Source organism: Salarias fasciatus, chromosome 18 (assembly GCF_902148845.1).
Source record: "Salarias fasciatus chromosome 18, fSalaFa1.1, whole genome shotgun sequence".
NCBI lineage: Eukaryota > Metazoa > Chordata > Actinopteri > Blenniiformes > Blenniidae > Salarias > Salarias fasciatus.
Genome location: NC_043762.1, coordinates 27,880,922 through 27,908,840, shown reverse-complemented (window position 1 = coordinate 27,908,840; position 27,919 = coordinate 27,880,922). Strand labels below are relative to the sequence as shown.

Genomic DNA, 27,919 nt, shown 5'->3' with positions numbered 1-27,919 from the left:
TGAACCAGCCTCTCGCAGGTTGTTGTCTTTAATCCCAGAGGGTCTGTGCCCCCTCCCTCCCCTCCAGAGGGGCAGCAGGCGGCCCGCCGCGGGGGGGCCGCGGGGCGGAGGCGGGCGGGGGGCCGCGGGCTGGCAGAGCCTCTCCGGGCTTCACTCCGCTCAGCAGTGGAGCGACTCTGGCAGCCGTGGCGGCCGCCCTTCAGCCTCCCTCGTCCCGCCTTCCCGCCTCCCGCGCCGCGCCGCCGATGAGCCCAGCCGCCGTCGCTCGCCGCTCCCTCACACCTCCGCCCAGAGCCGCTCCGTCCCGGTGCCCGCCGCCGCCGCCGCCGCCGCCGCCCCGCTTCTGAGCGCCGAACTCCTCCAACCACCGAGCGCCGCTTCCCCCCTCCACCCGCCGGTTCTGAATGACGGGCGGCCGGTTCGACTTCGACGATGGGGGCACGTACTGCGGGGGCTGGGAGGAGGGCAAAGCCCACGGCCACGGCGTGTGCACCGGGCCCAAGGGCCAGGGCGAGTACTCCGGCTCCTGGGCCAACGGCTTCGAGGTGGTGGGGGTCTACACCTGGCCCAGCGGGAACCTGTATCAGGGCTACTGGGCGCAGGGCAAGCGGCACGGGCTGGGCGTGGAGAACAAGGGCCGCTGGATCTACCGGGGGGAGTGGAGCCACGGCTACAAGGGCCGGTACGGGGTCCGCCAGAGCCTGAACACCCCGGCCCGGTACGAGGGCACCTGGAGCAACGGGCTGCAGGACGGCTACGGCGTGGAGACGTACGGGGACGGAGGTGAGGACGCGCGCGCGCGCGCGCACACACACACACACACACACACACACACACACACACACACACACACACACACACACACACACAGTCCATAACCAGAGGGGTTTATTTCCATGCAACAAGCATGCATTTCATGTGTTGATGTTTTCAAAGCTATTTTTTACTATTATTATTTTTTTTAAGTGATTTAAAACAACTTTCAGGAATGAATGCTGACTTTCTCTGTGAATCTGCAGAAAACTGTTTTAGCAGCATTTTCAAGAATGAAGTCAGAATCTGGACTTTAATCTCAAGATTTACATGTGATTAATGCTCAGAATTGTGACCTCTTCTGTGGTTTTTCTAAACACACATCTGACCTGAAACTTGGGATTTTCACTTTTTTTCACTCCCTGAATTCTGACAGATGTTTTAAAATGCTGACTTTTCCCCTCGGAATTCATAATTCAGATGTGTTTTCCAGAGAGGGATCCTGATGGTTTGTCTAAATGCAAATAGCTGCATTCAGAAAGCTTGGATTTCACATGCTTTGACATTTTGTTTTTAATAATTTCAACAAATGTGCTTAAAGCGACCGTCATCTTACTGTCCAGGGTTGCAGGGAGCTGATGTCTGTGATGATGGACGGTCTAGATAAAAAAAATGAACCTTCTGCTCTTGTTGTTTTTTACTGTAAAATAGTTGTTGGTGGGTCTGCCTCCAAGCTGAACAATGTCTCTCAGCCTGAACATGTGAGGAACTTTGTTGTAGACACACACACACACACACACACACACACACACACACACACACACACACACACACACACACACACACACACACACACACACGCACACCAATGCTATGTTGAGTGAAACTGTAGTAAGGGCCCTATGATAATACTAAACCTAGGTTTTGGTTAAATTTTGTGTGCAGTTCAGATCGCAGTGCTGTGTCGTTGTGTGTGTGTGAGTGTATCCACTGTTACTGTCCATCTACTCGCCCATGTGCAGGAGAACCATTTGCTTTGGCCGTGACGCGCAGCACAGGAGCAGCGTTCCAGGAAAGCTGCGTTTTCTTCTGTTTCCACAGAGTCAGAGCATTTTCGTGTTCCATCTTGGGAGCTGTCTTCAAAAAGTTGTGTTTTCGGTAATGGAGCACTGGTGTCGTGTAAAGGGAAAACACAACTAAAGCTTCCTGTTTTCACTTGAAAAGCATCTCCAGAGCTGCAGGATGCAGGCCTCGGTCAGGAAACGGATGTCTGCTGATGTCTCGGCTACACCTGCTGGAGGTTCTGACAGAATGCTCCCGAGCCTCAGCAGATTAGGAGATAATAACTGTGTTTTGAACCTGAACACCTGTATTTACTGAGGATGCACACCTGTGTTCACACTGCGGAGCTGTGCAGTGCGCTGGAAGCGGTCAGTGTGAGACTGTACACACATGTAGCGCCGCTCAGCAGCGGGAGGGGAGGGAGCTGCAGCTGTCGCAGAGCTGAACCCCTCCAAATAAAAATAGAGGATCCGCCGTCAGCGCAGACAACACGGTCATTTCCACCCAGAAACGTGTCTGAGGGCAGAGACCGGTTCGGGCCAGCACTGATTCATGCACGATGCAGGCAGGTGCAGTGGCTGTTCGCACATCCAGAGCGGTAGCTGGGTTTGTTCTCCAGGTCCGTGTGGTCCTCATTCAGCTGGGGGTTTGTCACGTGGTTCAAAGAGACCAGATCCTGTTATTGAGGACTGGCATCAAGCGCCACTGAAGGCCACGATCACGTTTTTATTTCAGTGTGCTGTTGAGATAGGTTGAATCAGGATGCATCCGCTGTATCTTTGAGCATAATGTTGCAAAGTTTTGTAGACTAAACATTATTTTACTGCTGAAATACAAAGTTGTCTGATGTGAATAAAGATCTCGTCTTTGCAGGAGCTGAATAAATGAGGTTATACTGTAAACTACTGCTGTGATGCTCTGGTATCGTCCTGAAGCTTGTAGAAGATTCACAATTTTCCTGACTACAAGTGACCTGAGTTGAAGCTGCAACGAAACAAAAGAGCACTGTTTAGATTTACCAAAAGCATCAATACATTTTATATATATATATATATATATATATATATATATATATATATATATATATATATATATATATATATATATATATATATATATATAAACATATATGTATGATATATGTAACACCATATATCGATATATATGTCACACCAATAAACCATTCAGATGTGTTGTTGGAGTAAACAGTCTGACAACGAAGTGTTTGTTGAAGAAAAGAGTGAAAACTTGTGTGCTGTGCACCATCACTGAGTGGGCAGCGTCACACGTGTACTGCTGTGATTATTGAGCTTATATATAGTTTTCTCTTTTCCTTTTTTAAGCAGTAGAGGAAGATCTCTGTTTTTAAAATACCCACGTAGGCGTGGACTCTTCCTCACTGTCAAAGTGTGTGTACAGTGTGTGTATGTGAGGCTCCCACATAGGGACAATAGAAATGAAAATGATTTTTAGTTTTAACTGATGTTTTCAAGAGGATTTTTTTTTTCTTTAAAGAACATTGACATTGATAGGGATTTCTTCAGATGTTATTGAGAGCTTGGGAACAGAACAATACGCTAAAAGGACAGAGTTCCAGGAGAATCTGGACTGGGAGTCATGACACTGGAGGCAAACGTTGTTTTTATTGTTCACCTCCTCACTCATGTGCAGAAAATCTGTTTACTGTGGCCGTGGTGGGGATGCACCAGCAGCAGCATTTACGAGGGGGTACCCAAAAGAAACCGGAATTTGGTCATAAAACACTAATAATAATGAGTTTCAACTTCTGGCCGTCAGATGTGCTGCAGGTATCTGTGAAAAAAGTCTGAGATCCCAGGGTTACACTGACGTCTGTCAGGCGCTGTTTATAGTAACAGAGTGCCGCTGCGGTCTGCAGTTTTTCCAAAATGGCGACATTGACTGGGAAGCCAGAGCAGCGCACAAACATTAAAGGACCTGTATCATGCTTTGTTAGCTCGTCCAAACCCTATTATTGGCATTAACATGGTAATAGTTTATTTTTGGCGCTAAGGAAAAGTCATTTTGTGTTAAATAAAGGATTTTCGGAGGTTAATTCTGAAACCCGGAAGAGAAAACGCTCTGTTTCACTTAAATTCCCGCCTCTCCCCCTGTGGACTTTGACTGACAGCGTACTTCAACCAATCGGAGCTACGTTAGCGTCTCTAAGGGTTAGCTTTAGGTTTGAGAAGGGCCAGATGTCGGCGCGTCAGGTCCGCTCAGCTGTGAAAACAATGCTGAGCTGCTTCTTGGCTGTCCAGGGTCTCGTCCACAGCGAGTCTGTTCCTCCAGGTCAGACTGTAAATCAGGACTACTACATGGAAGTCCTCAGACGCTCCTTGAGGATGTGAGGAGGAAGCAGAGCGTAGTGGCGGAGTGGAGCCGGTTGATCCACCACCACAGAGCGCCAGCGGACACGGCGCTGCGCCTCACGCAGTTTCTGGAGAAGAATGAGATGAATCTCCTCTCCCATTCGCCTGATTCGCCAGATGTAGCCTCGAGTGACTTTTTCTTGTTCCCCAAGTTGAAGAAAGAGCTGAAGGGACAGCGGTTTGCAGATGTGGAGGAGGTGACAGAAAAAGCGCAGCCGGCCCTGAATGCCACAATTACGCACGGGTCTGACGACGCATTGGTGAAGTGGGAGACACGGCTGGAGCGCTGCATTAATGCGGATGGAGATTATTTTGAAGGCGGCGGTGATGTTTTATTTTGAAATTTAATAAATAAAAATTTACAACCAAATTCCGGGGACTTTTGGGTACGCCCTCGTAAACATGCTGTTTTCCTCCGTCTACACTGAGACGGAGTTGAAGCGTTTTCAAAAAGTTGCATTTTCAGTGTCTCTGCCATGTAAGCAGACACTCAAGACGCAACAAAGGCCGAAGTCGTCTCGAAACGACAGTCGCCTGATGCTGCACAATATATCATTATGTTATCATTATTATAATATCAATACTGTCAATATACTTTATACTGAAAAAGTCAGAAGACGGAAAACAAAAAGGTCAATGAAAAATTATTTGAAAGCTTTTGAAGCCCCGCTGTAAACCTGAAAATCCTTGGCCGGGTCACAGAGAAAGAGTTTTTGGATCAGTAGAATACAAGAACATTAGCGTTCTGGATTTTCCCACCAGCTGTCGTGAATATGTTCCGCCATATTTCTGACAGGTTCCATCTTCACTGCTGAGACTGAGGCCTTTCAAAGACTTCATAGATTTATGATAATTTCACAGATAGGTAGATGAACAGACTTTATTGATACCGTATGGGAAATTGTTCTTCCTCTGAGACTCAGTGCTTTCTTCTGAATGTTTCCACGCTGCCAGGCTTGGACGCTGTGACGTGCTGCTGTTAACCTTAAGCTGGGCTGGATGTTTTGATTTTACCTGCTGGATTTAAACTCTGATCACTGAACAAACGGCCCTCGTCCCGCAGAGGATGAGATGTTGATGTTTCTGCTCTCAGATTTTAAAGCAGACGTTTCACTTTCAAATTTGAAGTGAGCATTTATCTGCTGTTGCTCTGACGGCTTCCCTCCGTCGGTGATATTCTCATTTCAGTGAGTGCTGCTCTGCTTGTGCATTTTCCTCCAGAACTGCTGCTTCAGCATCTTTTCCTGCTGCTGTCTTCCAGCCTGTTTCCAGCATGAATGACGTAGTGTTGAAGTAATGAGGTGAAACACAATCACTTATCAACACGGGCTCGGCTGGTTCTCTGAATATGCTGACATGCAGAGCAGAAATTTGGTCTGCAAAAAAAGACAAATCTCGTATAGTGTGCAGCTTTTAGCAGAATATAAAGTTATTTTCTGCAGCTTATTGTCAAAATGCTTATGACAGATGTAGATATTCATGCAGGTATTTTTTTTAAACCAGTATTGAGAAGTTTATCACACTAACATTTTGATCACAAAGTGCAGATAAAGTTGATTCACACATCCGGTTACATGAAGTCTGCTCTCCGGCAGTTTTCAGATCAGAGAAATCTTCAACTTCTACTGACTTCACAGATAATTTACACGCTGTTTTTAAAGAATTATACAATAAGTGAAGTAAAGAGGTGTATTTTGTAACGTTTCACCGGATCCTTTTGCTCGCCGGAGCTACTTTTAGTTTCTACTGGTTATATGAAACCATTTCCTTTTCCAAGCCAAAGGCCCTGTGTCTCCTACTCTTTCCATCTTTAGCTCTGCCCAGAAGCTTGATGTGGTGGAAGTCTGTCCATCCAGCTTCAGGAGCTTACAGGAGCTTAAAAGAGCTGTCTTTGTTTCGTTTTCACCAAATAAAATATGCGCCAAACACGACATTTTTCATTTTGCTCCCCCTGCAGTTCTTTTTCACCTAAACTGCTTTCCCGTTTTAAGAGAAACTAACAGCACAGAGGTGACGCTGAAAGGGTTAAACGGCTGTAACAGCTGAATTTGTTATCCCCATCGCTCTAAACAACAGCCCAAAGGAAAAGCTAAAAGAAAAGAGACAGTTAAAGTTGATAGAAAGACGAAATGTCAGCAGTTTTTAAGTGTAGTGTTTAATCTGCCTGAATACATTCATATTCTACTAAAACTCTGTTTTTAATTAAATAGGGTGTTTTATCTTCGTTTTAAAACTGTCAGAACAATTCATTTTGTGGCATTTCACTATATTTTGGACCTGGAGCCATTTTTAAAAATGTCATAATGTGGAAATTGCACTTGTTTTTCTTCGCAAATGTCAACTTGTTCAAGTTCTTCAAAAGGACGATAAATTAAATGTGAACTTTGTCGTTACTCGTCTGATTTCGCCTCCTGACTCCCGGTCCAGACTCTCCTGGACTTGGTAGTTTTAGAATCGAGAGTCCATACTGGTCCATATGAACAGCACCCACTAGTGGCCCAACAGGAAAACTACAACATTTTCAGCATTTCTGCTGTTTCTGTGCAAACAGGAATTGTTTTCCAAAACATTTTCGTATAAACGCAAAACTTTATTGAAACAAAAACATAATTGATACACGATCACTTGAACTGTCATGTAAACAGGCCTGACCGACTGAAAGAGCAAATTGTGAGTTGATTAAATTTTCTTTAGGCATCATTTTTCTCTATTTGAATATAAGTACAGATTACAGAGAGCTTGTCCTTAAATGCCTCTTTGTTGGACACAGAAAGAACAGGTCTTAGAAAACGGTGCAGATGGATCAGACTGCTTCTGCACAGCACACTGTCTCATTATTGTTAAAATGAATCAACACCTCCCTTCAAACTGAGCTCTTTGCTCTGACTCATTTCTTCTCATTCCGAATGTGTTAGTATTATTTAACGTTTGATTAAAACATTGTATTTTTAGATTTTACACTGCATTTAGTATATGAATCTCTCAGTTTTTGATTATCATAAATTATATCTGGATGTTTCTTTTGAATTTTAGGCTGCATTTTTGCATAAAATGTGAAACAGAAATAAGCAAATGTTCAGGTTTTGCCTTTCTTCAACAGGATAATTAACCACCTTAGTATGTATTTTATATCACGTCCACAAGACTCAGGATGTTAGGATGATCATACCTCAGAAATTGTAATCACTAGTTAAGTATAAACAGTCAGCTTTGGGAAAAAAGGAAAGAGAAATGTTGTTTTTTTCACTCTTACATCAAATAAATGTTCATTTAATGAGCATTGGACTTTAACTACTGAATATTTCAGCTAAAAACCCCTCAAGCTACCACCAGTCCAAGTTTAAGATGTGAATTAAACCCAAAAGCCGGCGGTGTGGCGTCCTCAGTGCCGTTCAGAGCGGGGGGCTTATTCCACATAGTAAGGTAACCACTTGGAGTTATGTATGGCCGTCCTGCAGACTTCCCAGTGTCTCAAGTTACTTCAATCTTTTAAAATAGCACATTCTCACATTCTCCGGCCGAAGCCATCAGGGCCAGAGCCTGAGCCCTCCTAACCAGGCCACCGAGCTAACTCTTTTATCACAGAATGACGCGCGCTGCTGCCGCGCCTGACGCTTGTTTTACAGTCACAACTGTCGTATGTTGAAACTGTGGAAATCAGATCCGAGCACAGGCAGATGAAAACATACAGGTGTTCTTATTTTAGTTTAGATTTAGGTCTGAGACCCTCGGACATCAGAAAAGCACAGAATACAGAGTAGGTCGTTCACTCAGCAACTGGCTTTGACCTTTTCTGTTATTAAAGACTTGCTTCATGTTAGTAAGTAGTTCAAACTCTTCATTCGATGTAAGTTTTAATGGGTGTCCTAATAAAAAAAAGCTCTCAGAATAGGTTATTCTATGGATTAATCCTTCACAAAATGTATATACGTGTTTCACAAAAGTGATGTTTTGTAGTTGTAATTAACATGAGAGGGAAGGTTCGAAATAATCCAGAAAAAATTGCACAAATACTGTAATGGATCAAGTGCTTTTCGAATACAAGTGAAGTAATGTATATAAAAAAAAATGTGTTCAACTAACCATTGAAAGATTGTTCACATATTTTCACATGTTCCAGAAATGAGATTTTCCTGCCATTTAAATGAACCTTTATGATTTTATTTATTCTGTACATATTCTAGGTACACATTTCACTAAATCATTCTATAAAACATCTGAATAGTTGAGCGCCCCATTTAAGGGATGTTTGCAGGTGAAAACAGAAAACTTTAGTTGTGTTTTGGTGTCTGTTTACACTGAAACGGTTCTTGGAACCACAGAAAATGCAACTTTTTGAAAGCATTCCAACTCCGTCTCCATGTAAACGGAGGAAAACGAGCCTTTTCTGAAATGCTGCTGCTGCGCTTGTGGCTCATGCCTGCAGTAAACGCTTCTTCTGCACATGTAGATGGAATAACGGCGATGGCGGCCTAAACAAATGTCCCAGTATCAGTTTCTATAAATGTCAATGACAGCTTTTGATTCTATATGTTTTTAGTATTTTAATTTCAAGGTGTGATCTGAGAAACCTTATCTGAAAAAGGGAGGGTAAAGGTTCTTATGAATAAACATTCACTTATATTCACAACAACACAGTATGTTATTTTGAGAACGGGATAAGCTGACCAGGCTGGTTTTAACTCATTTTAAAGACAGTAGTCTGAGATTAAAAGCGTCAGGTCTCGTTTCATCTGATCATCCATCAAGTGACATTTTTCCATCTGCGCCGAGCTCAGATTCATGTGGTTTATTTATAGATTCATTCTGGGTTAAGTTTTAACCGTCTGTGACTGAGCTGTCCTCACAGCACATGTTGATATTATGCAGCCGTGTTTATTTTATTGTAGTGCTGCCTGAGGACCAACCACTACTGATTTTTAAAGTCATTAGTTACAGAGAGGAATGTTTTAATGGCATTATTCTTTATCAGTGTTTATCAATATTTCAGACATCTGTGTAATGCTCAAAGAACATGATTAATAGTATTGATTTTATGCTCTATTTTGGTTAAATGGATGGATGTTTTTTTTATTTTACCCAGTCATGTTATTGGGGTTAGGGTTAGTTATTGAAGATTAATGACATTTTCAGTGTGTCTGTCTGTTAGGGTTGGTAAAAGTGAACTGTATAATGCAACCTGTGGGATGAATTTGTACTAATGTGAGTGAAGTTCAGTGGACTTTACTCTTGTGACTTGCTGATTCAGCAGTCTTGATGCATTTTTCAGTGTTTATTGCATAAATCTAAACTTCCATGTTCCTCTGCTTGCTCTTGATTGGAGTAGTTTAGAACTAAAAGAGATAAATGTTCTCACTATTCCATCTACTCTAAGGAATTCAGCCAAGGACATTAAATATTGTTGTATTGCCTACAGGATGGTTTTCTGTTGTTTATTTTGGTTTTTTTTTTCTTTTTCTAGCTACAAGTTGCTAATTCCTTGTGGTCCTGTTTTGTTGCAGGTACCTATCAGGGCCAGTGGACCGGAGGGATGCGCCATGGCTACGGCGTTCGTCAAAGCGTCCCGTACGGCATGGCGTCCGTCATCCGCTCGCCGCTCCGCACCTCGCTGGCCTCCCTCCGCAGCGAGCAGAGCAACGGCACGGTGCTGCGCGACAGCCTGTCCGACAGTCCCGCCGGCACTCGCGGCGGCTTCGTGCTCAACTTCCACGCCGACGGAGAGGGCTCAGAGAAGAAGAAGGGTCTCTTCCGCCGCGGCTCCATCTTCGGTAGCCTTCAGCGACTTCGCAAGTCAGACTCGCGCTCGTCCATTTCTAGCAAGCGCAGCTCGGCGCGCAGCGACACCACCATGAGCCGCATCAGCTCAAGCGACGCCAACTCTACCATCAGCTTTGGAGACGGAGACGCGGGGGATGACTACCTACCTCTGGAGGACAACGTGGACGCTACCACCACAGAGTCCTACATGGGTGAGTGGAAGAACGACAAGCGTAGCGGCTTCGGTGTCTCAGAGCGGTCAAATGGCATGAAGTACGAAGGGGAGTGGTTAAACAATAAGCGCCATGGCTACGGCTGCACCATCTTCCCGGACGGCACCAAGGAAGAAGGAAAGTACAAGAACAATGTGTTGGCTCGGGGTATCAGGAAGCATCTGATCCCGCTGAAGAACACCAAGACCAAACAGAAAGTGGATCGTGCCGTCGAGGGAGCAGTGAGAGCAGCAGCCATTGCCAGAACCAAAGTTGAGATTGCCATCTCCAGGTAAACTGTCTTTGCATGAACGTCGCTGGAAGCAAGTGGGCTTAAACTCACCCGTGCACTCAAAGTTAGCTGGATCAGAATCAGAATTTCTGTCTGAATTTGTGTTCCTTGAAATTCTGAGCTTCTGGGCCCAGGGTCTCAGTGTGTTTGGTTGTCTTCAAGCCTAACTTTGCTTTTTTTTATCAGCAGATGAACTAAATTCACTGCCTTGTTTAAAGGTGTTGCACTGCTATTAATTAGTGATTGACACGTTTCTAGAAGTTCTCCTTGGTTCGTCTTAAGGTCGTCCATTTGGCATCGTGTGGCATCCTATCGTTGTTACTGTCGATGTTCTCTCACATGGGCAGAAAAGCTATTGACTGCATGTGCAGTAGTGCACGCTTCAGAAAAGCTGTGATTTCCTTGTTTACACGGAGGTGGAGAGCAGTGCGTTTTGTAGAAGTTGCATACTGGCGGCTGTTTCCAGAGACTTCACAGGCAGTGGTTTGATGGGTTCACTTGAAAAAGCAGGACCAGAGAGCCACAGCTCTCTCTCTCTCTCTCTCTCTCTCTCATTTTCCTGTTTTCATATCAGTCTTTATATTGCTGTGGTAAAGTTTTCATGTGTATTCCCTCATCCTGTAGATGCTGTATGGATGTAAAAACTTCAGAGGAAAAACTCCTACAAAGTCCGAGAAGCAGCAGAAACAACATCAGCTTATAACGTTTTCACAGAACACTCGTGTGGTACCAGGAAAGAGTATGTGGGTTGTGAGTAAGCAGGCTGCACACATTTCTCTGCCTACTCATAATAAGAAGATATTTCAGCACTTGGAACTAGTTTTAGTTGGTCAATAGCGCACTCAGTTGTTATTTACACAGCATAAGCAGTAGAATAGTATGAGACGAGAGCAGACATTTCTATTATATCTTACACTTTGTGTATGATGGAGCATAGTGTAAATTTTGATAAAGTAGCCAGAGTTGATGTGGGTGGTTGAAAGGTAAAAGTCAGACTCATCTCGCCTCTGGACCAAGAGTCCTCAATAGGTGAGTTATCTCATTCCTACTCAGGCAGTGCGTGGAGTGAGAGGACGGACAAGGGAATACTGAAAAGCAGCTGATTGGCAGTAACACAGTTGGAGATTTTTCATAGTAAATGGAAGGAATGGCCTTTGTATTGTTGTGGTAAAAACTGACAGTTCTTTGTACTGATGCCCTGAAAGTAGTTCAGAGTATTCAGTGTTCGAGAGCCTAGAAAGAACCTGACCAATGGACTCTATTGTCTTTCTTGGTAGGTTCAGAGCTCGCATTGGCAGGAACCTTAACCCTAACCTGGAGGGGGAAGAGTGGAGTCACAATTTGCGTGACCTGGATTGGAGAGATGAGTTGTTATTGGAATTCTTTTCACAAGCAGAGCTCCTTTAACTTTGCCTGAGACTGTATGTTCTTGATGCTCAGGTAAAGAGGGGTGCAGAGCTGTCAATAATGTCAGGAAGACTACGGGTTGGACCCAACACACCCAAGAACATTGCAAGGGTGAGCTGGGAAAGGCGAGCAGACGACCCTTTTCTAAAGTATTTCATTTCTCACCTTCGTAAGAACTTTGTTCAACTAGTGGGCCAATGTGGTGATCTCTATCTTCAGTGAAGGCTGGCACTTACTGGTATCATTGCTATCGTACATCTCAGCCTCCCTCAGAAAGGTTGTGCCACTCAGCCTTTGGTGGAACACTGTGGATTCTGTCCTGGCTGTGGAACAACAGACCAGCTTGTCACACACTTCCACATTATTGAGGAGCCATCTGAGTTGTGGACTTGAGAATGCTTAGAACCATGTCAAGTGTAACGTCATGTTGTGTCAAGTGTCTTGTGGGTGGAGCTTCAGGAGAATGGGGTTCTGAGGTTGAGAGCCAAGGATACTTGGCATTGGGTTGAACTTGCTCCAAGTTGTTCTTGGACTTGGGCATTGTTGTTCGTCCTGCACATTGACAGCCAGCTGAAGAGATTCACATGTCATTAGGAAGCCCCATGGTTTTATTCGGGCTTGTCCAACTGGAAGGAGGCCAGCAGGTTGGTCGAGTGGTCTTCTCTTAATCAGAAGGTTGCAGGTTCAATTCCCTGTCTTCGCCTGTTCTTCCACATTTCGAAGTGTCCTTGAGCAAGACTGCGAACCCCACACTGCTCCCATTGGATGGATAGCGTGCCTCGAATGGCAGCCACATCCACTGGCTTAAGGGCAGCAACGGCCTATTGACCAGGGAAGCAGACTCAGGATCGAATTACACAGCAGACAGGTCACCACTGCGGATCCCTGAACAAGACCATTGACTCCCATCAGCTCCCTGGAGAGCCCTAATGGGCCTCCCCATCCCGTCCTAGATGCAGACGTAATGCTGCAAAGTAAAAGAGTTAATAAAGCATGATTAGTTTAGTTTTTAGGTCTTCTGAGATGAGTCTGTCCGTTGGTTTAGGAGTGGGTGAAGGTTGAGAATAAGCTGTAAAAAAGGATGAATGGCTCTGTTTTTGTCAGCGGCAGAGACGTCTTAACTGTAGCTGTCCTGGTTTACAGTTCCAGTTGGATCTGTTTGCTTATAGGGGCAAATATGTGGTGAAGGTTCTGCCTCGCATTCATTGAAATAAGAGGTTCTCGCTCAATCATGAGCACAGAAGGCGCACCCACACATCCAGTGCTTCGGCAGACATGGGCATGCTCAGACAGAGTAATCCGGAGCAGCATGAGCTGGTGGCAGAGTGTAGGAAATGAGAGATGCAGTCTTTGAAGGTTGCAGTGCAGCTATAGATGTTGAATGCTGGTCAGAGCTCAGGAACGCGTGGAAGGGTTTCGGCTTGCATCATTTTTCCCCTCATCTGGGCGAACAACGGCGGGGAGGGCGTAGGAAAAGACTGAAAAGACAGAGAGAAGAAGAGAGTGGTGTGAGGTCAAGATTGTGGGTGGGTGGGCTGGAAAGAGGAGAAGGAAGTGGGCACATTCTTGGCAACAAATCCCGAGTGTGCAAATGTGCTTGTAGGAAGGGATTACATACGATCTGCGCCCAAACATGTTGACACACTCACTTTACGTGAACTTGGTATCAAGATGTGGTGAAGAAATGACTTATTTCACGAGCAGTCGTCCAATTTTACGGTAAAAAGAAGAGCTGAGGGCGAGTAAGTCAGGAGGAAGTGAATCTAAGACTGTAATGTCACCTAAAGGTATGGAAATATGACGTGGGTGTCTGAGTGAGTGAGAGTGTGTCAGAAGTAGTGCCTGTCTAAATAAGGCCAGGGAGGAGGACGCTTCTCAACAGCTGACAGAAATACTGTCTCCCAGTGCCCACACACACACACACACACACACACACACACACACACACACACACACACACACACACACACGGCCATTCAGTCACTCAGTGGTTCACTTTTCCTGGCGTTCTCTGGTCAGTGTGGAGGAACGGTGTGCCTGCTGCTGACTGCTAGACGTGGTTTTTGTTGTAGCTTCAGGATAATCGCCCGCTGCCAGTGGATTTCACATCATCACACCACACGGATACTAAAACGTAGTCAGGATATGTCTTGGTTGCTGTGGAATAGTATTGTATGGCACAGCTTTTGGCTCTGGTATCTGAGCTATAAATAAGTGCGTTCCACTCAAACATTTTTCATTAATAAAACTTTGCGTGGGATCCACCCTCAGTGTTTACATACGCTCAAGAGCTAAAAATGGCCGTCTCCTCGGAGCGCTGTTTTGATCAGTCAGCGCTGATAAATTACTCGGTTTAATTTGAGATTTATAAGCCAATGTCATCTGTTGTTTATGACTGAGCGACACATGCATGAATAACACTGCTGCTCGTTTGAATGTATCATAAACATGATATATTATCCCTCCATCTTCTTTACTACTGCGCAAAGTGCTGGAGGTGATCCCAGGTGACTTTGGGTGAAGGCAGGCCACACCCTGGACAGAGCAAAACACACACACACACACACACACACACACACACACACACACACGTACAGCTTCACACCAATTTAGGGTCATCAATTAACCTCAGAAGCATTGTGTGGCTCCAGAGCTGCAGGATACAGAAAACCGAGTGACAACTGAAACGTTCCGTGGTGTGTTTGTGCTGGTTTTACCCCAGTGAGTACAATAAAATGATCTGAAATGACACAGGCGGATGTGACTGACATATACAGTCTGGAATTTCTTTTTATTAATCTGAATTCATGCTGGTGAAATTGCTCATCAGGCGTCGGCGTGTTTTCAGTGCTTTAATGTTCAAATATAGTAATATGGTAGTTTCTGCTCTCTGAATGTCACGTGAAGTAATCACACTTTGAAAACTGTTTTTCCACGACTGTACTGCATTATAAACATGGTGGGTTCATTCGTGTCTTTGACCAAATGCTGCACTGCAGTGCTACCTTCTGTTATCATCTGAGGAGGAAAGAAACTAATCAGCATGAATGAAAAGTTTTATTTCTCTATATTTAGGGGCTTTAAAAAACTTAATGATGCAGGTAGAGAGTAAAAGGTCTTGGATCTCTCCCTCCAGATCGATGATGGGTCACTTTGCCAACTTTCTTGTTGGAAGTTTGCTGCTTTCACTTGAAGACACTGTGTCTACAGGCTCTTAGCAATTAGCCACAAGTTCTCATTCACCCAGATGTTCCTGGATTGTCTGTCTCTTCTACCTTCATGATGTTCACCGAGTGCTTCGTGGTCTCAGACGTTCACGTCTGTTCATTGGGCGGCCGTTTGGTTGGTCTTATGTTGACACGCTAAGCATGAATGCATGATGCATCATTCATCTCAGTCCAGTCAGCTTTTTTTTTACATGCATATCACTCATATATCACAATGACAACAAATTTGAGATATACTGTGCCATAATTTCCATAAGGGCTGCAAATGAACTGAATCTCTCTAAATCAGGTTTGAAGAAAGAAGAAAAGTCTAGACAGACATTGAAAGATGTCGTTACATATATTTATTTAGCCTTACTTACAGTGTGTGTGCATTTTTGTGTGTTTTTGCTTTTCGCAGAACTTCCCATGCCCGGGCCAAAGCAGAAGCCGCAGACCAGGCAGCGCAGTCGGCCAATCAGGACTCAGATATTGCCCGGGCGGTGGCCAGAGAGCTGTCCCCCAGCTTCCACCAGCCAGGTACTCCAACACCAGCTCCTCCACTGTACAGTAGAAATAGATAAAGCTGTACTGACCATCGCTCTGTGCTGTGACTTCAGTTATATTATTGATCACACCACAATGCCTGAACTGTAACCCAAAACCTAACCTGCATGTTTTTGGATGCATGCAAACTTCACTCAGAAATACCGAGCCAGACTTGATCCCATGACCTTCTACTAATGAGGTGGACGATGCACCAAGGTCTGCCTGCATTTTGGTATTTTTAAGTAAAAACTAAGACGTTAAAATAGTGTAACCACACGATTCTGACACTTTGTCATGTCTGTGAAGCAGAAATCATTGAATTTTGGTCCAGTTTCAATGAAGTCAGGGCTTATAAACATATAAACCTTGTAACAGTGTTAATAATTCAATGCTTTTGTGGTCACCAATTTCATATTTTCAAGAATATGTGGCATTGCATGTTTAGAATTGCGTGAATTTAATTTGACATTGCAAAATACTAAAAAAGGGGATGACAACAAGCTTCATGCATAATTTTAAAAGAGATAGGTTGTGTGTTTTGCTCAGCTGTGTCTGCCCCTAATCCAGGGGTCGGCAACCCTTGGCACGCGTGCCACAGGTGGCACGCGTCGCACTAACACTCGGCACGTTTACATGCCACCCATATAATGGCTTATAAGGCAGAGCGGATGTGTCATGTAGACGTCCGAGTGGATCTGCTTCACTCTGAGCGGATTGTATTTCGGAGCCGATTGTACGAGGTGGTGTAGACCGATCGATAACCCGCTCCGTGTCTCATATAAAAGCTGCCTGACAGCGGAGCGAAAAAAACGGGGGATTATTTGTTCCGCATGTGTGCCCCTGTACGTAGTGACGTGACGACGTGCGCAGTAAACGGGAAACAGGACTGTCAAAAACAAGCAGAAAAACATTTTTTTAATAAAAACCCCGAGAGAAAAAACACTGGAGAGAAGAAATGGAAGCAAATCGCGCTACAGCGAGTTGTTTAAAGAGCTCCATAGCAAAAAACAAGCGATCGCCCCGCCGGTGTTATGGATTAACTGGTTCCCGTGTTAAAGCGACACTAAGGAACTTTTCAACCTTAATAAAACATTTTAATATCTTTTGTGATGATACATCAGCTTACAACTAGTTGAATGACCCTCTGTCACGGGCTGAGGGCGTCAGTATTGCTTTCACTTGGACTGAGCAGCTGTGAGGAGGGTGGTAGGAACCCTGCACGCTAAAAAACTCCACATGTACTGACTGTTTTACGGCGTGCGTCACATCATGATGAGAACATCGTTTAGCCACCATGAGATTCATGACCTCGTCGCTATCCGTCCTTCACACAGCCACTGGAAACAAATGAAGGCGAGTTCAGTCCGACAGCCACTGGGAGCAGCATTTTACGAGGTCACGCGCTAGGCCTCATGGGAACTGTAGTATTTCTTCAGGCAAAACATTACCGCTTTTGTCCACTGGCGCCGCCAAAATCAACGAAAACTGAAAGTTCCTTAGTGTTGCTTTAACAAGTGACGGCGGACTTCTGTGTAAACACATGCTGATAACAGCAGCTGTTAAAGTAAGACTCATAAAAGACTTTAAACTTATACATTCACTGTAACTGTAGAAAACCGACATTCGCTAGATCGACTTCAAGTCTTATTCATCTATTGGTCACAAGTTAACACGGGCACCAGTTAATTCGAAACATGAGCACGCAGAGCACAAAACACAAAGTTTATGAAAGCACTTTTTGGAGTAACAGAAAAAATATCTTTAAAGATATGTTTGTATCTGCTTTATCTGAAAGGAATACATTTCCAGGTATGTTGGAAATCTTTTTGTATTTTGTGCTAACTTGCGTTTTAGTTGATAATGGCACACACATTGATGAGAAAATTTTAAACTGGCACTCCATGACAAAAAGGTTGCCGACCCCTGCCCTAATCAATACAACAATATTCTCACTTTTAGGAATTACACAGTTTTATGTCTCTAAGTTTAGCCTGGGTAAAGGGCCACTGTAAAAGTTATTTTTCTGGAATTCTTTTCTTTTTTCCAATGCATCTCTGTTTAATTGCATAATCAGAGTTTGCCCAAAGCATTCTGGACTTCCTAATACATTTTATATTTGATGAATTTTATCATCCGGAGACATTTAAAGCAATACTAAATCATTTTGGAAAATTGGCCCATTTAGCACAATTCTTTAGTCATTTTGAACAGCATACTTACTTTTTTTGTGAGGGCGAGCTGTTATTTATTCAGAGGTGAGTCGGGGAAGGTTTTCAGGACGGACATAATGGAAGTGGATGGTATTTTTGGTTCCCCTCGTCAAACTCATCAAATACACAATCCAACAACCCCAAAACACTTTGGTGGACACGTTATAATCCACACATTCACTACGCTGTGGAATATTGATGCAAAATTACCAGATTGAGTTGTTTATGTGAAGATTGCTAAGACGGAACTACTTACTAAACATGGAGTCTGGGCGTAGTGATTTCAAAAGAAAAAGTAGTTCCCAGTATTTGCTTCAGTGTCGTAACGCTACAATATTATTTGTTGGTGTTCCACAGCGTAGTGAATGTGCGGATAATAACGTGTCCACCAAAGTGTTTTGGGGTTGTTTGATTGTGTATTTGATGAGTTTGACGAGGGGAACAAAAATACCATTCACTTCCATTGTGTCCGTCCCGAAAACCTTCCCCGACTCGCCTCTGAATAAACAACAGCTCGCCCTCACAAAAAAAGTAAGTATGCTGTTCCAAATGACTGAGGAATTACACTAAATGGGCCAATTTGCCAAAATGTTGAAGTATCGCTTTAAATGTTTGGTAACACTTTATTTGAAGCCCCCCTGTATAACACATTATAAGTACATTTATAAAGCATTATAATGCCATTATAACACATGTAGCTATAGTTATAAACATTCATAAATGATCACAATGCCAGTACCTAACCCTAACCCTAACCCTAACCCTATGCTGTATAGTGAGTTATAAAGCTTTGTGATCATTTATGAGTGTTTATAACTACTTATAATGTTTTATACCAGGTGCTTCAAGTAAAGTTACCAATTGTTTTTCTGTGTGGCACTTATAAGGTTTCATTTTTAAATGATCTGATGACTTTCTGTGCAAAGCAAGCAACTGTTTTACTTATTGTTTTGTACATACATACATACATATAATATATATATATATGTATATGTATATATATATAATTTTTTTTTAATTATGTTTTTGTCTTCAAAAACTGAACATTTACATTCCATCTGTCCAACAATCCATCCACCATCCCTCAAACCATCCGTCTGTCCGTCCATCCAACATTTATTATCCATCCATCCATCCATGGGTGATACGACTTGCAGAAAACATTTAAGGATATGCTGTTGATGTCTGTTCGTTGGAATTCTTTTTTTCCATTTAATCCACTTTTAACCGCTTGCTGCCGTTTTATTTCTTTTTTAACTGCATGTGTGTCTCTTTGTGACTTTGATGTTTTATTAGTAATGTTTTTAATGAATTGTTGTGTTGTGTGCTTCTGACTTTTAACCCGTTGCCTTCAGATGCTTCTATAGTGTGAAGTGGAAATAACAGAGAGAAATTAATCCATTGCCAAACAATCTAGCGGCTCTGACTGGACATATAAGCAACAAGCAAATCTTAGAAAAACAAAGTGCACAAAATCATAATTTTTTTACACTTAAATCTTCTGCAATAGATTTACATTGCCTTGATAGCCTTTATATGGTATAATAAACGCTAGTATGACCTGCTCTTATTTTTTATCTGTCGGGTAACTCTGTCTGACCTTCCATGTCTCCCAGGCCCTGATTACATACGGCAGAAGTACAACGAGCCCATGGAAGTGAAGGAAGCTCCGGTCGAGGTGAAGAAGGACAAGTCGCCATCAGGAAGTCCCCATTTCTACAGGAAAGGCACAACGCCGTCCCAGTCCCCGTCCCAGAGCCCGGGTCCCAGCCCTTCTCCCTCACCGGCAGCCGTCAAGAAGTCCTTCTTCAGCAGCAAAACTGCCAGCGTCGCTCCCGCAAAGCCTGCTGGGAAAGAAAACAAACCGCCTTCAGCCGAGTCCTTGACAGCAGGTAGGCCCCGTTCTCACCTCATCTCGCCTCACATGATTCACTAGATCCAGGTCTGGGTTCAGGAGTGCTGGTGCTGCTGGTGCAGACTGCAGCTGGGTTCAAGTCCCATGAGGACGGCGTTAGAGCTGGGGTTGAGTCTGCAGACCAGCCGTGTGTTGGCACGGTGCCGGTTGTACCTGTCAGATGGTGGAAGAGCATCAGGGAAGAGATACAGGTGACAGGACTCTGTTTGTCGGGTTATGTGAGTTGTTTGGACGAGAGTCATATTGGCAATAAGGGGTTTGACTTGTCTTCTTTACCGCAGCGTCCCATGATTCCGTGTGTGAAGAGGCTTTTTCATGTCACAACTGTAAAACCCTGTTTTAAAACCCTGAAAAGGGAAACGTCAATGCGTCTGAGCACGTTTTTCGTCCATGTTTGCAGGTTCAAAATGGCCGTTTGTGAGAAATGTTTCAGACAGGACATCAGATAAAACATTTCCATAGACGAGCCGTGCTTTCCTTTGAATGTGTTGCTGTTAGAAGAACAGTATTCCATGTGTGTCCTGTACGTGTCCTCGAGCTCAGCAGCTGCTTTTTAACAAATATAACTGTTTCCGTCAACTTTATGACAAGTGAGATGTGAAGAACGTCCACAGCACAGTCTGTCAGATCCAGATCCAGCGGGTCCTCACAATGCCTGTAATTTATACTGTCAGCACACACTCATGGGGAGGACTAGACTGAAAATACATTCCTAATTAACATGGGACCTTATAAACACAACTAGACCATTAAAAAATTCAGATTTGATGGAAGAATGATTTAGTTAGATGAATGAATTGTTAAATATATTTGGATATGTTTACAAAGCCACATCATGATAATATATATATAAATATATAAATATAAATGAAAATAAATTTCCTCTGGGAAAAGGAATAAAGTTCTATAACTCTAGAACTTACTTCAATTTTAGGCGAGATGTTTATGCTCACAGTTTCATGCTTAGTTTGAGTGTGATATCACTGCATATTGTGTACACACTCGCCCTCTTTTCATGCTTTCCTTCCAAAGTATTTTAAACAGATACCTTCCATCCTCCGGACCGATCAACACTCTCTCTTTCATGCACCGTATCCGTTAGCTGCTACTGCCTGCAGCTTCTCTCCACTCAGGCGTTTGTTTTCGGATGTGTCTGTTGGATCGCTACTGGAGCTGCAAAGACGGATCAAGACTTACTTTGCAAACCGGCTCTTTATGAACTAAAACAAACGGTTTCAGTGCTGCACAGCCGCTAACAGCTCTCGCTCTCTCAGTCCAGTTCAAGGGAACTTCCTCAGATGTACTGAGAAACGTTCTGTGCTCGAGTGTTAAAGTCAAACCTGTTAACCTTTTAGCATGTTGTGTTTTTCTACAGTAATATATTGTCCTGAAAATCTCTGATTCATGTACGACAAGCAGTCAGGTATCAGTTGTGAGTCGGTCATTTACATATAGTGTGTCTGGTGCTCTTTGTTAATCTGGCTGCAATTGGTCAGTAATGTAATCCAGTAGTTTGAAGACAAACATCGGTCGAACTGCTTCTCTGTACAGTCAGTTTTGTTGAGGTGGAAATGAATCTGTTAAATATGATTTCTTGTCAGTTTTGTCAGTCATGCTGATCAATAATCACACATGTTGAACATTGGACAGACCACAAACAGGGAGTGCTGTTACAGGTGATTCCCAACTTTATCCCTACCCAGCTCCAGGAGATTATGTTAAGTAAATAGTAAATCAGGGTCCAACAGCAGTGAGGAAAAAAAACACTAATATACAGTGAATGTATGAATGAATTCTGTGAATCATCCTCACAATCCTTTTTTACTGCCGTTGATCTGTTCTTGCTGGACAGACCGACTCAGTCATGTATAGGAGTCAACACAGGGAGAACATGCAAATCCCACAGGCCTTCTGTTTACTCCACTACTATGAAAATGTTTTGTGGACTGAATGTCAATTGATGACAGCCGACATACTTTAGGAGAAAAACGATGTTTTGTATTAGTTTCAGGACAACATACAAACCTGACAACATCACTCCTGCTGTGCATGGTGGAGGAAGCATCATAAAGTGGGGCTCCATTGCTACATTGGACCTCTTGCCAGAGTTGAGAGAAACTAATTAAGAACTGTGTTTCTATCATTCAATGGGCAGGTGATTGCATCTGGTGATTTTCACATTAATGCTACTATGTACAGCAAAATCCACAATATACCTGCAAGAGACTGACTGAACTGCCATAGATTACACTTTTATGCTTCTTCTGTCACTTCAGTCCACTGAGCTACAAACACTGTGGGTGTGCCGGTCAGAAGGTGGGTGTAGGGAGCTTAATGAGTGTTGTGGCTGTGGAAGGTACGGAGTGTGAAGTGAGGGAAGGTTGTGTTTAATGGCTAACTGACAGCGAGTGGTGGGTGCAGTATAGACACATATATAAAGAAAATACTGAGTCAGTGCCTCAAACTCTGCAAAAGCTAGTTTTAACGACTTAGTCCTCAAACTATTGACTCCCTGCTGATTGTCTTCGTGCCCCTGATCCTTCCATTCTGTCTTCTTGTGCTCTCCCTTCTGCAGTGTAGAGAACCTGCATCTCTTCCATGTCTTCTTGCCAGAGCATCTTGAGTGTCGAACGTTTCAGCCGTTTCGGCTTCCTGTGTTTCCCTGCTAAGTATCTTGACATCACTTTGCTTGGAGAGCTGTGCCTTTGCTTGATTTGGGTCACCTGAGTACCAATCCAGACCAGAGCAAATTTCCTTGCTGTTTTTCTTTTCTTGGAATTTGCTCTGTTGTTGTTGTTGTTGTCGTCAGTTAAACCACGACCCAAATGAGACGCACCTGTAATGAACGCTCACTGATCACATGACCTGAATAAACCAATAAATTCTGGTTTGACTGCATGAAGTGCAGCTGCTTGTTTGCAGTTTGTTTTTTCCAGCAACTCACTTTTTGAAGCAAGAGGCAGTTTTTTTTGTGGCAGTGGTGAAGAGGAGAGAGCCGCTGGACAGCAACAGGAATGCACTGATCAAAGACAGATCAAAAGCTTACCAGGTATTACTTGATATACTCTGATTACAATCCAAGGAAACCACAAGCATGACAGTCATGTTAAACTACACACATAAATCCATTAACAGCAACAGTTAATCAGTAATAACACTGAGGTTTTGGTATGTGTCACCTCTTTTCAGTCCTTGTATTTAGTCGCTCATAGATGTTTTTCGGTTCACAAATCATTGAGTGTGACTTCAGTACGGACGGTATACTGGACAGGAATGTTCTCACGCCTAATTTACCAACCACATTCATTTTCCCCACATGTTTGTTGTTCTTTCAGTGGTGTACAGTGAAAATGTGGAGTAAACTCAATAAAAAAGTCGTCTCGAGGCATGATGGTGGAAAGGAGAAGCTCTACACCGTTAAACAGCCTATTGCACCAGAAATCTGGTCAACACATCTCTAATCATGATCTATTAGGCCTACAGGATATCAGATGAATATACAAAATTGATTTCTACTTCCAAATAACAGTGCTCTTTCTCCTCTTGGTTCCAGTTTTAGCCAGAAATGGGCTTGAGCGCCTTTGTATTTCCTTTTGTTATTCGGTGTGTATCTGCAGTTCCTGGTAGCGGCGTTTGAAAAGTGGAACAGCTTATTGATTTTGGTGTTTTTCCTCATTCTTTGCTTCATTTCTGGTGCTTCTGACTTGTGGCGTGTTGCCTCCAGGTGTGACGTGAGGTTCAAATAATGGAGGAGAACATGAACTGTGGTCAACACAGACCAGTGCGGTGTGGCTCCATCTGACTGGCTGAATGTGTCGACATGCAGAGCATGAATGCACAGTGCATGAAAACACACTTTATTGCAGTTCAGTCAAACTCTGCCTTTATGTATGTTGCAAATTTGGATATCAAAATATGCTGCCCTGTCAGCAGTGTGTGATTAGGCATCTTTTAAATTCATTAATTAAAATTATTTTCAGAAACATACAAAAAGGAAATATCTATTTATCCCTATCCATATCTATGCACCTACATCCATGCACGCGCATACATATACATGCATATACATACATATAGCTCACACTATAGAATACCCACACAACATGAATGAAGAAATAAAGGAATAAATAAAGGAATACTTGGTTTATGGATAAAAGTGAGCTAAGGAAAAACAAAAACAAGTTTGAAGAGACAGTAGCAGTAGTGGGTTAGGTTCAGTGGTTGGGTCTGGCACCAGAGCCTGTTTAGCGCCCCCTATCCTCCACTGCACTGTTTAAAAGGCTGATGGCCGTGGGGACAGAGGACCTCCTGTGGCGCTCAGTCCTCGAGCGCAGCGCCGTGAGCTTCCCGCTGTGGCTGCTGCGCTGCACCATCAGGCTGTGGTGGAGGCCGTGGTCGGCGTTGCTCGGGATGTCGGTCAGCTTGGTCCACCCTCCTCTCCACCGCGGCCCCCATGAGTCCAAGCAACTTCCCAACACAGAGCCGGCCCTCTGGCTTCTTCAGGCTGTGAGTTCTAGTTAAAGAAGGTTCTCCTCCCATTGCTCCAAGCCTTCGAGAAGTTGAAGAACGTAATCCTCACCTGACTCCCCGGCTCATGTCAGCCCGGTGTGGGGGGTAGAGGACAGCGCCACCCACCCCCATGTGTTCCCTGTACCCAAACTGCAGGGGTGGAGTGGATGCATGGTCTGTGGTCTCCGGGGGCGTAGGGTCTGACGCTCCAGGTTCTTCATGATGTGAGGACCGCTGCTCTAGTCGCTGATCTCAGCCGGGCCCCTGGACTTTGGGACTGGCACAAGACGTGATGTTTTCCGTATGATCGTGTCCCTCATTCCAAAACCAATGCATTATTATTATTATTATTCCCCTCCAGACCTCTGGTGTCGCTGTGCTGCTTCTTCCTCTCCAGCTTCTCTTTATAAGCCACCTTGAACATCTCCAGGCTCCAGCGGATGTTGCACCTGCCTGCGCTTCTCGTTGTTTTTCTCCCTAGAGGCAGCATTAGGATGGATGGATGAATTGGACCTCTTCTGGCTGCTTCCTGTCTGTCCCACCTGAAGCTTTGGACTCTTTCTTTTTAACAACCTGATGATTTGAGAGATTCTGAATTGTTCTCGCTCGTTTTGCTATTACTACTGCTTTTCTGAGTCGTCCACAGTGAAGCAGTCTTCAGGTTAAGGACCAGCTCAGATAGGAGACAACACAATAAGGCTTGTTAATCTTTATCCACACATAATCTAGATCTGCACAGAGCTTTAGAGCCGCGTGTTGCTGAGTCCTGGGTATATGTTCATTAACTGAGAAAGTTTATTGATCATTATTTCTGTAGAGCAGATGCTTTACATTTGTTTCCCTCTAACTTGACCTTTTCTTCCTGCAGTGCGGCACTAAATTTTACATAAAGCCTCTCAAACGTCATCAACTAACAGATAGTGTAGCGGGTCAGACTTCATGAAGAGAAGCCAGATATCAATAATTGCTGTTCGTTATAATTGGCTCCACTTACATCATGATCATTTTTTTCCATTTCTTCATCTACTGAGTGATCGTTGGGTGAAATCTTCTGTTGCCCTCCCTATCTGATGGTTCTGTGGTCATTGAGGTTTTCTTTCTGCTTCTGTCTCCTCAGGATTAACTAAGGCAGCCTCCAAGCTTTCTCTCAGACAGGAGGTGAAGCAGCCGGAGCCCCCTCCAGCAGCGGCCGCCACCCTCACCAAGTCCCCCAGCAACGGGCAGATCCACTCCCAGTATCACGGCTACTACGTCAAGGCAGACAAGATGCTCCCGCCGCCCGAAGACCCCATCGGCGTGGAGGACGACTTCCACCCGTCCAGCCTGGCACGCCTCCCGCCGCCCGCCAAACCCATTCTGGCACCAGCAGCCAAGTCGCCGCCCGCCCCCAGCTACTCGCCGGCTCCTCAGGCGGAGAGCGCCAAGGCCCCGGAGCCGCCCAAGCCAAAAAGACACGAGTCTACCAAACCAAAGAGCCTTGCAGAAACCAAGAAAGCGAGTTTGGAAATCGCCTCTGAAGTCATGGAGGAGGAGACGGTCAGTTTCAGTTCTGCTCTTTCTCCATGCCTGCAGCTGTGGGAATCTAGACGGCTTCCATCATGAAGGTCGTCACCAAATTAAAAACAGGAACTTCTTGTGTTTCCTCAGGGTCCTAATTCCATCCTGGTGGCTCTTGTGATGCTGTTGAATGTAGGTCTAGCCATCATTTTCGTCCATTTCCTCACCTGACCAAATCTTTACTCAGGTAAGACTCCTTGCTGGAACCTCTCGTTTGCTGGAGTTCATGCTCACTGCTCTTATCTGCGGACAGTATTAAATCTACCTGAACCCATGGGGTCCGCGTTCAGTCTAATCTAAGGGTTGGTCTGCTCAGGATTTGTCTTGACTCATCAGATACACCGAGACCTTCACCTATGACCTTTGACCTTTGGCCCCTCTTCAGCCAGATAGAATGAAGTGACGTGAACTGAATGCGTTATCGGCACTGCGTGTTCCTTCTCTACAATCTTAAAACACAACAAACAAAGAAACTCTTCGTGAGCAACTTATCTGAGCACAGCTTAACACTGACGAGCCTCCGAGGTTCACTAAACACGCTGAAACACACAGTTGTGTTTACAAAGCTCTGCTAGCTTACCGTGCCGTCACGATCCATGGAGCCCAGACTGAAGCTCTTCAGGACTGTGGTCTGTCTCGCTGAGGTCTCTCTACGGTCTATTTTAACAATCTAAAGTGCATGATCCAAGAGCAAGTACAGCTGGGGTGTGTCCCTGGCTATTTCAGCAGCAGATAGTCTGGGTGGGAATGAGCCTGATCTATTCTCTCCTCCTGTCTTTAAATAAAGAAGTTAAAGACAAGAGGTGAGATGAGAAAGCTGAACCGGTTCCTGCAGCCACAAACGAGCTCCCAGCTTTGTGTTTCATTATTAATATAATCTGTTGCAATCAAGTAGTTATATCCCTTCCTCTGACAAAGCAGACACATCAAACCACAGAATACATTTCCATACAAATCCTCATAGAACAAAATGGCATTAAAGAAAAGAAAAAAAATTGTACCTTGAATGCCAGACACTAATCGGTGGTGTGCAATTCCCAAATGAAAATATATATATGTGTGGACACTGGACAGAGAGGTGGCTTTGGTCTAAAACTAGCAGATACAGTTTTCTCTGTTTCCTTTAACTGACCCAGAAGAAGAAGCGCTGCCTGAAGGCAGCAGTGGGTCGCAGTGTCCGGCTTTAAGATGTGAGCAGCAGATCCTTTAAGTCCAGGAGGTTCGGCGCTCCCACCTCCATTTGTCAGCCATGTCTGGATTGGGATTGAGCTCCCAGTTTGCTTGGCAGCAGGGTGGAGCAGCCATGGCTCAGAGGTTACAGCGGGTCGTCTTTCACTTACAAAGTTGCTGGTTAGATTCCACGTCTCCCGCACTGAACCCGGTTTGCTCCCGGTGGATGGATCGAGGATCTGGTGGTCAGTAGAAGGCGATGCGTTTTCACTTGAAACGTCATGTCGACCTTGACGTCCGTGACCTGGTCGCCGGTTCACTGCTTTTCTTTCTCCGACCCTGCAGAGCAGGAACAACCTGCTGAATGTTGATCAGCATTACTTTCAGCTGACTGGTGTGTGTGTGTGTGTGTGTGGTATCAGGCTGTTGTAGCATCTGTATCTCTACCGGGGGGAAATGTCTGATCATGACGTTGTAGAATTTAACCTATTTCAAGGTTTTCTGGAATCAGCTGATCTAATGCAGTGTGAGATAACGATTTGTCCACAGTTACTGACTGTCGCTGTTCTGTGTCGCAGTGGACTCATCCAGACTCGCCGCCTGAGCTGCTCACTCTTCACCAGCCGAAGGGGCCTTTAAACCAAAACGAAAACAAACAAAACAAAAAAAAAACACCAAAAAAAATGGCACCAGACAGACCAGCAGAACGGACGACTGAAAATAGAGGAGCGGAGGAGGAGGAGGAGGAAGAGGAAGAGGAGGAGGAGGAGGAGGAGGAGGAAGAAGCCGCTCGGAGAGGTGAGAGGGAGAAAGACGAGCCCGCCAGCCCTGGATGGACTGTCTTTGGCGGCGGCGCTGGAGCTGATTGGCACAGCAGTGATTTGCGACTCCCCTCAGAGCGCAGTGAAAGCTGAGGCAGGCGGCCCCGAG

The 27,919-nt window shown here is 44.5% G+C and overlaps 1 protein-coding gene across 3 annotated transcripts; it reads left to right on the top strand.

Moving 5' to 3' along the window:
• The first annotated feature begins 150 nt into the window (after positions 1-150).
• LOC115405749 (junctophilin-1-like) lies at positions 151-27,687 on the top strand. Of its 3 annotated transcripts, XM_030115445.1 has the most exons (7): positions 151-783; positions 9,707-10,466; positions 15,501-15,619; positions 19,455-19,730; positions 25,380-25,798; positions 25,910-26,006; positions 27,568-27,687. In XM_030115445.1, exons 1-6 carry the CDS (start codon positions 405-407, stop codon positions 25,988-25,990), a joined length of 2,034 nt encoding a protein of 677 aa, XP_029971305.1. In that variant the 5' UTR covers positions 151-404; the 3' UTR covers positions 25,991-26,006; positions 27,568-27,687. The 3 variants fall into 3 exon arrangements, with proteins under 3 accessions (XP_029971305.1, XP_029971306.1, XP_029971307.1); XM_030115446.1 differs by lacking the exons at positions 25,910-26,006; positions 27,568-27,687 and having other exon boundaries at positions 25,414-25,553; XM_030115447.1 differs by lacking the exons at positions 25,380-25,798; positions 25,910-26,006; positions 27,568-27,687 and adding an exon at positions 22,329-22,597.
• The last annotated feature ends 232 nt before the right edge of the window (positions 27,688-27,919 follow it).